The sequence below is a fragment of the Coregonus lavaretus genome, assembly GCF_964263955.1.
Source record: "Coregonus lavaretus genome assembly, chromosome: 18".
Classification (NCBI taxonomy): domain Eukaryota; kingdom Metazoa; phylum Chordata; class Actinopteri; order Salmoniformes; family Salmonidae; genus Coregonus; species Coregonus lavaretus.
In genome coordinates this window covers 26,388,795-26,402,075 of record NC_140005.1, presented here as the reverse complement: position 1 = coordinate 26,402,075, position 13,281 = coordinate 26,388,795, and the positions used below count along the sequence as shown (strand labels likewise).

The 13,281-nt window shown below is 45.0% G+C and overlaps 1 protein-coding gene across 3 annotated transcripts in view; it reads left to right on the top strand.

Annotated features, from left to right (window-relative positions):
• The window catches only part of LOC311145990 (transcription factor IIIB 90 kDa subunit-like), a 54,784-nt gene extending 43,203 nt beyond the window's left edge, over positions 1-11,581 (top strand). For all 3 annotated transcript variants that reach the window (XM_084182411.1, XM_084182409.1, XM_084182410.1), the window contains exons 17-19: positions 8,669-8,720; positions 10,238-10,388; positions 10,562-11,581. In XM_084182411.1, coding sequence (XP_084038537.1) covers positions 8,669-8,720; positions 10,238-10,388; positions 10,562-10,593 — 235 coding nt within the window. In that variant the 3' untranslated portion in view covers positions 10,594-11,581. The remainder of the gene's footprint in view (positions 1-8,668; positions 8,721-10,237; positions 10,389-10,561) is intronic.
• Positions 11,582-13,281: the final 1,700 nt, after the last annotated feature.

The window sequence follows — 13,281 nt, the reverse complement described above, 5'->3', positions numbered from 1 at the left end:
AAATGTGTTCATTTACCGGTAGAAATGTGTTCAACATCCACTAAAGTAGCTAGCAAGTTTACTAGATACCTACAGTTGAAGTCGGAAGTTTACATACACTTAGGTTGGAGTCATGGGGCCCGTGTAGCTCAGTTGGTAGAGCATGGCGCTTGCAACGCCAGGGTTGTGGATTCGATTCCCATGGGGAGCCAGTATGAAAATGTATGCACTCACTTAACTGTCAGTCCCTCTGGATAAGAGCGTCTGCTAAATGACTAAAATGTAAAAATGTAAATTAAAACTAGTTTTTCAACCACTCCACAAATTAATAAACTATAGTTTTGGCAAGTTGGTTAGGACATCTACTTTGCATGACACAAGTAATTTTTCCAACAATTGTTTACAGACAGATTATTTCACTTATAATTCACTGTATCACAATTCCAGTTGGTCAGAAGTTTACATACACTAAGTTGACTGTGCTTTAAACAGCTTGGAAAATTCCAGAAAATGATGTCATGGCTTTAGAAGCTTCTGATAGGCTAATTGACATCATTTGAGTAAATTGGAGGTGTACCTGTGTCTGTATTTCAAGGCCTACCTTCAAACTCAGTGCCTCTTTGCTTGACATCATGGGAAAATCAAAAGAAATCAGCCAAGACCTCAGTAAATAAATTGTAGACCTCCACAAGTCTGGTTCATCCTTGGGAGCAATTTCCAAACGCCTGAAGGTACCATGTTCATCTGTACAAACAATAGTACGCATGTATAAACACCATGGGACCACGCAGCCATCATAACGCTCAGGAAGGAGACGTGTTCTGTCTCCTAGAGATTAACGTACTTTGGTGCGAAAAGTGCAAGTCAATCCCAGAACAACAGCAAAGGACCTTGTGAAGATGCTGGAGGAAACAGGTACAAAAGTATCTATATCCACAGTAAAACGAGTCCTATATCGACATAACCTGAAATGCAGCTCAGCAAGGAAGAAGCCACTGCTCCAAAACCGCCATAAAAAAGCCAGACTACGGTTTGCAGCTGCACATGGGGACAAAGATCGTACTTTTTGGGGAAATGTCCTCTGGTCTGATTAAACAAAAATAGAACTATTTGGCCATAATGACCATCGTTATGTTTGGAGGAAAAAGGGGGTTGCTTGCAAGCCGAAGAACACCATCCCAACCGTGAAGTATGGGGGTGGCAGCATCATGCTGTGGGGGTGCTTTGCTGCAGGAGGGCCTGGTGCACTTCACAAAATAGATGGCATCATGAAGGAAAATGATGTGGATATATTGAAGCAACATCTCAAGACATCAGTCAGGAAGTTAAAGCTTGGTCGCAAATGGGTCTTCCAAATGGACAATGACCCCAAGCATACTTCCAAAGTTGTGCCAAAATGGCTTAAGGACAACAAAGTCAAGGTATTGGAGTGGCCATCACAAAGCCCTGACCTCAATCCTATAGAACATTTGTGGGCAGAACAGAAAAAGCGTGTGCGAGCAAGGAGGCCTTCAAACCTGAGTCAGTCACACTAGCTCTGTCAGGAGGAATGGGCCAAGATTCACCCAACTTATTGTGGGAAGCTTGTGGAAGGCTACTCGAAATGTTTGACCCAAGTTAAACAATTTAAAGCAATGCTACCAAATACTAATTGAGTGTATGTAAACTTCTGACCCACTGGGAATGTGATGAAAGAAATAAAAGCTGAAATAAATCATTCTCTCCTATTATTCTGACATTTCACATTCTTAAAATAAAGTGGTGATCCTAACTGACCTAAGAAAGGGAATTTTTACTAGGATTAAATGTCAGGAATTGTGAAAAACTGAGTTTAAATGTATTTGGCTATGGTGTATGTAAACTTCCGACATCAACTATATATTAGTTGCCATGATAACCAAACACAGACTTGCTACTTTAGCTAACCAAACCATCAGTCCTAGCTTGACATTAGGAAAATCAAATTCAACAATGCCAATTAGTTTGAACTTTTGCTTTTAAAAGCAGCTCAAATATAGAACATGTAAGAATGAACTATAGCCATTGAATTATACCGTGCGTTATAGGGAAATAATGCACGATCTAGAATGCCCTTCAAGCCAATCAGAAACAAGGATTCAACAATGCCATGGTATAATTTGTTGATAATTTGGTATCTTTGCGCACATTGTACCTCGGAAATGGTGACATTTAAATGAAAACATGACTGACCGTTGACAATAGAAAGAGTCCTTTCACTGGTAGGTTGAGGAGCTGACCGTTACTGGAGCTCCTAAAAAGGTTGTTTGTGTGGTTATTTAAAAGGGGAGACATGGTGTCAGGGAGACCTAGGGAAGTGGAGGAGAGCAGTGGCTGACAGTAAATCCATTGTGCTGCCTGCTTCCAGGCCTTACTGACTGCTACACTGAGGCATTGTGCTCCAACTCCCCTTCCAACCACGGCTCTGCTCCCCACACTCCACTCCACTTAAGGGCTTTCCGCTGTAGGAACCGGCCCCTGGTCCTGTCTCAGGCCTGCTTTGTACAGTGTCTCCCCTCCTCAGTCACGGCCAGCCTGGCCTCCGGGGAAGGCCTCTGAGCTCCCCCTTTCCCCCAGCCCTTCACCCAGTCACAGGCCTGTACTTCACAGGACCCCCACTCCCACCTGCCAGTCCCTCCATCCCTCTCTCCTGCCATACCACTCCATGCCTCCAGCCAGCCGCCAAACAGGGCCTCCCTGTTCCCTCCATTCCTACTGGAGGATGGAAAAGCACTCTTCCAGAAATAGCCCACATAATTGCCCTCTAGTGCCTTTTTTCTTCCCTCCTCCATCTGTTCCCCTCTTTTTCCATTCAAAGCTGATTTTCTTTCTTCAAATTTTTAAAGCTCTTTACCCATTCCACACTTTTGGGGGAGGGGCAAGGAATGGTTTCAGTCTGTGTTGTTTCAGAAGTGTAAATCTGACCCTAAAGTTCTAGTGGAAGCTCTGATCCACAATCTGGTCTAAGGGACTGGGCTGTGGCGATAGTTTCTGACCATCGATTTTCTCTCTGCTGCCTGTGTAGAAGAAATCACTTTCTCTGCATTCCTATTCAGCCTCTCAGAGCAGGTGTCATCAGCAGAGTAGACATATCACCCCCACGCTTCATTTCCAGTCCACTCTAAATATATATATATATTTTTAGTAATAGTAGCAGCTGTATTACATTTACGTTTTAGTCATTTAGCAGACGCTCTTATACAGAATGACTTACAGTAGTGAGTGCATACACTTTTCATACTTTTTCAAATGGGAATCGAACCCACAACTCTGGCATTGCAAGCGCCATGCTATACCAACTGAGCCACATGGGAGTGTATAATCTCCTTCTGGTTTCCAGCCTCTCCCACTGCACTGCACCCCCTGACTGACTGTGACCACTAAGCGATTCCATGGGATGCCTCTCTGTTTGCTTCTCACAGGAACCAACAGAGAACTCTCTGGGTGCCACTGCCTGGTTGAGGCTCCATCCGTTACAATGGTACAGACTAGAAGGCAACCCATCCCACCCCACGTGAGATGGCATACATTGGCCTGGACAGGACTATAGACTGCTGGGAAACGGAATCTCCTTCTCTGTGGACATCCTGCTCCATTAGCAGCAGCCACTGTAACTAATGGTACAATGAAGGGTTTCATTTTTCAGACGAGAGCTCCAAAGTGAGCCGTTTGGACTCCATCCCAGTGTATATCCATCTATAGCCTAGGAAGCACCACAGGAACCGTTGAGACAGAGTTGATATTGCAGTCACAGTTCATGACTCCGCAGGCTGCCCTGAACCAGTCAAATAGTCTCTCTTGAGTAGTAGAAAGGGACTGACGACTGCACCTTTCTCGCTGTACATTGTTTTATACTCACCACTTATGTATAGCACCTGCCTTGGTGACAAAGGCAGCCATCAAGGAATCACAACACTCAGACAATCAATCTGTCAATACTGTAAGCACATGGGCCTACTAAACAGTGGAAGTGTCTGAACCAGAGTGGTCTGTCTGGAGATCCCAAAGGACAAGGACTGACTGTTGGCACCAGCCAAATCCTTTTCTCACTACTGCTGCTTTTTCACCCTCTGCCAGTGTGAAGTGCTCATCACATAGTGACAGATTTGGTTTTGTGAAAATGTCAGATTATGCTTTTATATGTAGAGTATTTGACCCTTCGCTAAACCCTGCCCCAGAACTTTGGGCAAACAATCACAGCGTTCCAATGGATAGCAACTGTTGTCGAGTCCGACACCCCAGACAAGCTCACGTTTAAATTGATTGAGAGCCAGTGAGGACTAAAAAAACAAAAATTGTGAGTTTTCTTACAAAAATGTTTCAATTGCGAAACAATTTAACAGCGCATCAGGTGTACATGCTACTGTGATCCTTGAAATGCAGAGCCTGATGGAGTATTTGTTTTTAAATCTAAAATTATACTTTAGCTACTTTTTGTATTTTTTTGTGTGTATTTTATTAGGATCCCAATTAGCTGTTGCAAAAGCAGAAGGTACTTTTCCTGGGGTCCACACAACATGAAACATGACATAATACAGAACATTAATAGACAACAGCTCAAGGACATAACTACATTTATTATTTGCATTTTTTTTTGAAAAGGCACACGTAGCCTACATATCAATACATGCACACAAACTATCTAGGTCAAATAGGGGAGACGCGTTGTGCCGTGAGGTGTTGCTTTATCAGTTTTTTTTAAACCAGGTTTGCTGTGTGCACTTGAGCAATATGAGATGGAACGGAGTTATCCAGAGCGATTTACAGTTAGAGAGTGCATACATTATTTTATTATTATTTATTTCATACTGACCCCCCGTGGGAATCTAACCCACAACCCTGGCATTGCAAACGCCATGCTCTACCAACTGAGCTACATCCCTGCCGGCCATTCCCTCCCCTACCCTGGACGACGCTGGCCAATTGTGCGCCGCCCCATGGGTCTCCCGGTCGCGGCCGGCTATGATAGAGCCTGGATTCGAACCAGGATCTCTAGTGGCACAGCTAGCACTGCGCCACTCAGGAGGTGTGCAATTCCATGCAATAATGGCTCTATATAATACTGTACACTTTCTTGAATTTGTTCTGGATTTGGGGACTGTGAAATGACCCCTGGTGGCAGGTTTGCTTGCTCAGCTGGTTGGCTAGCTCAGTCTCATTGACCACCAAACGTTGCTAACGCTAGCTAGCTAGCCACTTAATAGAACTTGTTTTCTCAAAACGTATGTTAGCAATGTTCTGAATACAACTCTCATCTGCTATCGACATCAGGATACGATAATTTAACCAGGTTCCCGTGAAGCAATTGTAATGACAGTCCACAACATACCTAAGGGTTTCCTGATTAGCAAAGGGTAGTTTGTTTAATTTCATTGTGTATTAGAAACACAGTTTGGATCATTGTGAGGGGATTTCGCTAGTGGTTGAATGGGGAATTGGGCTTCCCGGGAAAATGTTGTCAGAGGTTGCAACAATAACCAAGGGGGGCAGGGTTAGCGAAGGGTCAATTGCCTGCACTTTGTTTCTCATTCTCTTTAATCGTCTCCCTGTTTCTTTTGTTATATTACTGATTTAATGTAACATTATCTTAACATTATCCTCAAGGGTTCCATCTCCTTTTCACCTACATACGGTCTTACAGTCTCACTCTCGTTCTTAGCTTGAATGATTTTCTTCTAATTTCATAGTTGCCATCCCCCAGCTCTAACCAGTCGCTAGCCACTGGCTAAACACTCTCCGTCAATCACCTTTTCAGCTCAGGTTTAGTCTCATTGGCAGTAAGCTGATTAGAAACATGCCGTTAAGCCCAGCAGAGACTAATAATCTAACAGAGAGGGAGAGTCTGAGAGGAGTGGCAGACAGAGAGCGGTGGTGGTGGAAAAGAAAGGGAGGGAAAGAGTGCGTGGCAATCAGGGAAAGAGAGAGTGGAGTCTCCCCATGTGTCTCCTGTCTGACCTTTTCATGTGGAGGATGGCAATATTGACACACTAGGGACTAACGAGTTGATAAGTAGTTTGTCTTTGGATGTACGTTTTTATGGAATATCTGTAGCCTTAGATTTGAGCTTTTTCTGGGAAGTTTAAAAGCCATAACTACTTTTGATGTCTTCAGGGCTTTCTCAAGCCATGCATAGTTTGGCCCTGTGACATCTGACAAATCAAATGTATTGGTCACATACACACATGGTTAGCAGATGTTATTGCGAGTGTAGCGAAATGCTTGTGCTTCTAGTTCTGACAGTGCAGCAATATCTAGCAATTAATATCTAACAGTTCCACAACAAATATCTAATACACACAAATCTAAGTAAAGGAATGGAATAAGAATATATAAGTATATGGATGAGCAATGTCATTGTCGAGGGCCGGCATAGGCTAAGATGCAATAGATAGTATAGAATACAGTATATACATATGAGACGAGTAATGCAAAATATGTAAACATTATTAAAGTGGCATTATTAAAGTGACTAGTGTTCCATTTATTAAAGTGGCCAGTGATTATAAAGTCTATATGTAGGCAGCAGCCTCTCTGTGCTAGTGATGGCTGTTTAACAGTCTGATGGCCTTGAGATAGAAGCTGTTTTTCAGTCTCTCGGTCCCAGCTTTGATGCACCTGTACTGACCTCGCCTTCTGGATGATAGCGGGGTGAACAGGCAGTGGCTCGGGTGGTAGTTGGCCTTGATTATCTTTTTGGCCTTCCTGTGACATTGGGTGCTGTAGGTGTCCTGGAGGGCAGGTAGTTTGCCCCCGGTGATGCGTTGTGCAGACAGTATGGAGGTGTGTGGTGGTGTGTTACTGCTGTTCCATTAGGGAGCTGTGTTACTGTGTCGCTCTCCAGGCTGAGCTGAGCTGTGTCCATGCCTGCACCAGACCAAGGTATGGGCTCATGGGGGCTGAGATGGGAGAGGGGACAGGCAGGGGGAAGAAGGCTGGAGGGAGACTGGACTGGTCTGGGCTGGCATCTCTGTCAATCCTGTCACACCTACACCACCCCTGCCTTTATTAGAGAGGAGAAGTGTCAGACATGTTTTAATCTGTGAGGGAGAAGTTGACTTTTGGAACACGTCTACTGTTCTAGCTGAAGTGGTGTCGCAATAATAAGTACTTGGACTGTTTGTCAGAAAATACCAAAGTGACTCTGCCTGCCTTCTTTTTGACCGCACTGTGCCTGTATGATCCTCCTTGTCAGGGTGGTAGTAGTGTGTGATCCTCCCAGTCTGTCTGTGTGATGATACTGAGCCTGTGATACTCAGGAGGAGGTGTCGACAGACCGACAGACACTGTCACTCTCCCAGCTAACACCCCCAGTCTGATCCCTGACAGACGTCATGTTGCCCGGCCACCCCAACCCTCTGATGTGTGACTGACTGTCTAGCCCAGACCCAAAGGCTGCTGGGAGCCCATAGGAACGCACGGGAAATCTCAGGCCACAGATGACTGACATGTCCAAAATCCTCTTTAAAGAGTTATCTTTCTGCCCCTCCACAGAGCCCTAAATCATCCTCAAATGCCGTTCATGTTTTGTAACAAACAAGGCTGGTCCCCTGGCCTAAATAATCATAAACATTGGACCCTCGTACACTGTGTGAGTGTGTTTGAGAAGTGTTTTTATTTCTGTGTGTTTGTGTGAGATGCTATACTAGAATATGAATGGTGTCAGTGCCGTGTGGAGCAGGATAGACTGAAGGGGGAGAGAAGAAACAATCGCTCCTTTTGGCCCCATCACAGTCTCACGCTCCCAGAATGCACCGCAGGGTGAATGGACCGCTCACCCAGGCCTGCCAAATGAGAGACTGGAAGAATAATGAGTGTGTGTGTGTGTGTACTGGGAAAGACCGAGTGGGCACCACCGTTTCGTGTATGTGGTTAATGTTTATGCATGGTTTGATTGTGAGGAGGAGGAGGGAGGGGAAACTTTGCCCCAGAGACTTGATGCCCAGCCTGGAAAATTTAGTTTGAAGCCCTGATTATTATCATAATTATTTATTTATACCGTAGCTTCCTCATCCAACTAATATCATTAAAATCCCATTAGCATTTTTCGTCTCACAACGGTGAATAGATTACTCTGTGTGTATAACTGTTGGTGCCTCTAAGATCAGGTTTGTGATCGGAGACTAAAGTGAGAGGGACACATTGGGGAACCCCTCTCCCCTAGTCCTGCCTAGTTCAAGCTCTGTGGGCCCACCTCACTAAACCCAGAATAGGCTGGTGCTGCTGGATGCTTTTCTAATGAGCTCTGACAAAGGGAGTGAAGATGCCATGCTTGCTAAACAGTGAACACACACCCCCTCTCCTCCTCCTCCCTTCTCCTCCTCGTAAAGCAGATTAATTAAAAGCGCACTCTCTCCACTCTTATCAGTGTGAGTAAGGCACTTACAGTAAGCCCCCAGGGGAGCCTCTGTTGCCAGGGTGGGCAGTCAGGTGGGGAGGGGGGAGCCTCCATTAGAGATGCTAATTTCATCCACTGGAGATCTTCCCCAGGAATTACTGCTGCTGTTAGCACCTCTCTCTCTCTCGCTGTGTCTCGCTCTGTATCTGTCTGTCTGTCTGTCTACATTATGATATGTAGCTCCAGCCTTTATGTCCTTGTTCTCAACTGTCATCTCTGCCATTCATTGCAGTTATGTCACTTGCTCTATTCTTCACCAAGGTTTTCTTGTCTCAGGTTACGGCCCTTCATATCAGCACAGCCCCATAAGAAGCTGGCTCTGGACCAGGTAAGATGATACACCTTCTTCTGTCTCTTACACCCTACACTCACAACACACAAAACAGACTATACCTTGAGAAATGAATCATCATTGACTGTCACTACCCATGGTTTTCTGACTGATTTGCTGTGGAAAACATCACTGACTTAACCAAGCCTCTAGTCTCCCGTGAACCAGATGGGAGAGAGTGATTCTTCAGCAGCAGTCTCACTAATGGGAGTGGAATGTGGCCGTGTCCCACTGGGTTGTTCACATGCACTCAGGTGGTGTGGGCTGGAACGTACAGGAGGGAGCCTCCCTCTCTCTCTTTCTCCTGCACTCTTTCCCATTCATCTCTCCACCCTATCACCCACCCTTCATCCCTCTGCTGCTGTGTCCCCATCCATTCCTTTTCCCTCTCTCTCATGTGGTTTTGGCAGCCATTAATGGAATCTCCCAGTGCAGGCTACAGCAACCAGGAAGAAAACATTGCCACGAGCGGCCGGGTCAACAAGGCTTGTTACTAAGCAACCCCTCACCACCCCCTGGGAACTGGCATCAAATGGCTTCTCTGATTGGTTGGAGCCGGGTTTGCTTGGAATTCATGTTATGTAATGTTGTCTTTCATGCCTGCAAGGAGCACGGGAGAGAGAGAGAGAAAGGAGATGTGTGCTTTGCTGTTGCCTGGCAGTTTTTCTGTTTCTCTCTTTGTATTTCCAAAACAAATGTCCTAGGAGTAAACGGCGCTTTGAGTTACCCGGCATTGCTTTCGCCTGACAGTCTTGGCAATAAATGGCTGTTTTAAACGTCAAGCTCAGAGAAACTGGCAGGCTCCTGTGATGAACCTCTCTCGGCAATAGAATAGAGACTAGCCTCATTTCACTGTTCCAGGCTTTTAAAGCTGAGAGACCAGTCCAGTTCACCCAGCCCTTCCCCCAGTGTAAGCTATGGCAGAGAACCACTGACTCATCACACTGTTATGACTGACCTGATTCCACCAAGGCCACCCAGTTCTCTCACCTTTAAAACTGCGTGGGGCCAAGATAGTTGAATCAGTTTGTCTTCTTGTTATCTCCCAAGGGGCCTTCAACAGTCCCTGCCTCTCCCATAGCTCCTCCCCAAGAGTCACAGTTCCTTCCTCGTCATACAGTGGCCACCCACCCACTAATTAGTCTGGAGAATCATTTATGTATTTATTTATTTCTCCCTCATTTTCATAATTAACGAGACTTCCAGCTCCTATTATGAAAATACATTTTCATCTCTGGGAGGCTGGGCCCAGCAGGGTGTCCATTGAGGGGGGGAGTGAGGGTAGAAAAAGCCCACCAGGAGCTCAGACATGCTGCTGCAGAGGGAGATAAAATGTATCTTCATCACACTGTGGATCCCCCACCTGCCTCACCCATACCCACCTGCAGTAGGGCTGGGATGGGGGATCAGGCTAGCTATAACCTCTGTATTCAGGCCCAGGTTGCAGATAGTGTGCAGAATCAGGTTACCAGTTGGGAACTGACTTGGTGGATTCTTCCTCATTGTTTCCTCAGATAGCCAACCCCCTGCCAGTGGTCTCTGAGACGGCGCCCCACTCTGTGCTGGTAGAGAGTGGGCCTGTGATCTATGATGATGTGGGAGATGAGGAAGAGGAGGATGAGGAAGAGCCCTGCGTCAGCGCCATGCAGCTGTTGGGAGGCAACGGTCAGTAAGATATTTCAAACTAGCCTGGTAGCCAGATCATTTGTGCTGCTTTAACCACCTCCTCTAGCATTGGTTGTCATGCCATGTTGTCTTGCTACCAGGCTGTCTACAAACGTTTGAAAACATGTATTTTGAGAGCAGTTGAGTAATCATTTTGTCTTCTTTTACTCCAGAGTATGGGTGTGATGACGATGATGGATTCTAGCATTACTGGGTCTGGCCTGTCTCTCTGGACTGTTGTGCTACTGTATCAACCCTCCAACCCCTGTCCCAGTTTGGAGATGGTGGGGTCAACACATGACTTGCATGCTCTCAGGATGGTGGAGAGGGGGAGGATGGAGGTGATGACAAGGGTCCATATCTCCTTTAACTAGGAAAGAGGTTGTGGGTAGTATTGAGCTGGATCTAACAAAGAGAGACATAATGTCTCTTCTATCCGACATTTCACGTCACTGAAGTAAATGTGCTCTTGGCCTTAGCCTGGTAATTCCCCCCCCCATCATGGCCAAGTCTGTCTCTGTATTCACATGAAAGTGAAGTACACTACCTAATGGTGAGATGTGTTGGGAACAATTGTCTCTCCCAGCTAATATGAGAATGGGTATTAGTCCAATCAGTATTACAGAAATCACAGCTACTCACAAATAAATAATGAACATCTCTGTATGGGAGTTTACTTCTGAAAACAAAGTATTGCTATAATGTTGCCTTGAATATGCAAAACCTTATGGAGTATGTTTTTCAGTTTAACTGGTAGCATTTTGATTTGGTTTTGGGTTTCTTTTTCAACCGCTGTTATTTCTTTCATTATGTGGTATGATTTCTCATTCCATTTTTTATGGAGAAATATTCTGCTAACTGTTTTGGAAGGGATCAGCACGGAAGCACACAAAACGGGCAAATATCTTAATTATTGCTGATGAACAAAGCAATGTTATACATTCCTAATTAATGACATATTTACATTCTGGGTTTATTTAGGAAATTAGCTTTTATGATTATATATTTTTAAATGTTGATTGAGAGGATTACTGGTAATTTGTTCAATATGTTGTTGACACACAACTGTATTTAAGGAGGTGAGGAGATTGCTAATGTTCAGTCCTCGCTCTCCTTTTTGCTGCTACTGTACATGTGTTGAAAACATTTATTGTTTTTGCATTTGTTGCCCCAGTAAATCTCCTACCAACAGGAAACCTCTGTTCTTGTTATCTTTCTAACATCTTGGCTAGTATTGTCTTTTTGATCTTGGGTTGACATAAGTGTCAGAACAGCTTTTAGTCACAGTTTGGTTCAGTCATACAAGGCTTTTATTACAGGAGAACAATCACATAAACTGAGGTAAATGTTACAGTAACCTAGCTGCTGGCTAAAAGCCATCCTCAACCGAGCATCTCCAATTGGATAAAGCAAGGTTTAGAAAAGGTAATGTGGAGAAGCATTAAGCTGGAATGACCCATTTGTCTTTTATAGAAAAAATTGTATGTGCTTTTATGGTGGTATAGGTTATCAAGGCTATCAGATATCACTCTTGGCAGAAGTGTTAACTCTATAGAGAGGTCTGTGTCGCCTCGCCCCCGCGCAGGGGGAACCTGACACTGAGAGGGTCTGTATCTGGGCAGTCATGTTAGAACATTACACGTCACATCATCCTCCTCTTCTCTCTTCATTACCAGGGGAACCCAACCTCTCACTCAGATGGGGGCTTTACAGCACCATTGTGTAAAGGGATATCAAATTCTACTCCTCCAAAGCCTGTAGTGTAGGCTATTTCTCCGCTTTTTGCAGTTTAATTTTATGTCTGGTATACTTCTACTCAACTTTGACAATGGTATTTACAGGTAGAGAATTTCAACATTTATTATTCTTTCAGTTTGGTAACTCCAGTCACCTTTACTGTCTGTTGAAGGAAAAAGTTGTTGGTTGTGTAGTTTTGTGGTGTAATGTGACCTTACTGCTCTTTCACAGTGCTACCAGAGGCGTAGAGGCCCTGTGGATTCATTCTTCAGCATGTTTTTATGCTAGTTTACTAAAATGCAATTTTTCTAATGCCGATGAGACTTTTGGAGAGGGCCTCTGGCAGCGCTGTGAGGTAGAGTCAAGAGAGGTGAAGAGAGAAGGCCCACTCCTCCTTTCCTCCCCCTCTCTCTTTCCTGCTCTCCCCACTCATACCCCAGGCAAATGAACACACATGAAGGCAGCAGCAGCCGCAGCATGACCCCCTCTCCTCCCTCCCGGTTGGTTCCCTCTCTCTGACAGCTGCAGTTTAGCAGCGGCGCTAACTCCACCTCAAGGCAGCCAGCTCAAAGGCACCTTGCTGGGCCCGGCCCTGCCTTCCCCTGCCTACCTGCCTGCTCGGACTCTGCTGCTGCTCTGCCTAATAATCCCACCTACCTTGAACTCCCTCCACTCCACTCTGCATTTCCCTGCATCAGAACTTTGATTCCCCCTCCTGGCTCCCTCACCCCAATTATTTCATAGGACCTTAGCTTAAAGAGATTCCTTCACCCTCTCTTAGTAATCTCATTCTACACCAACTTCCCTGCTGTAGGCTATTCTGTCCGGTGTGGAATATGGATGTGGGTGTATTCTGTTGCTCTGAATAGCCATTATAGGCATTGTCATCAGAGAGGATGGAGATTTTTTATAGAAGGATGCTGTCATCTTCATACAGGTATGACTGTGACATATTGGATGAGAGTGATCTGTGAAGGACATGAAAGTGTTAAGAGTAGCCTTACATTATGCAATAATGAGTTTAACGTCTCAAATTATATTTTATTTAACAATAACAGATACAGGTCTTGATTCAATTCTGTAATAATAGTGGAATAGTGGCGGGAGTAGAGAAATGCTGCTAGGCACTTGGCCAAGCTACAGCAAGAGCTTCTGT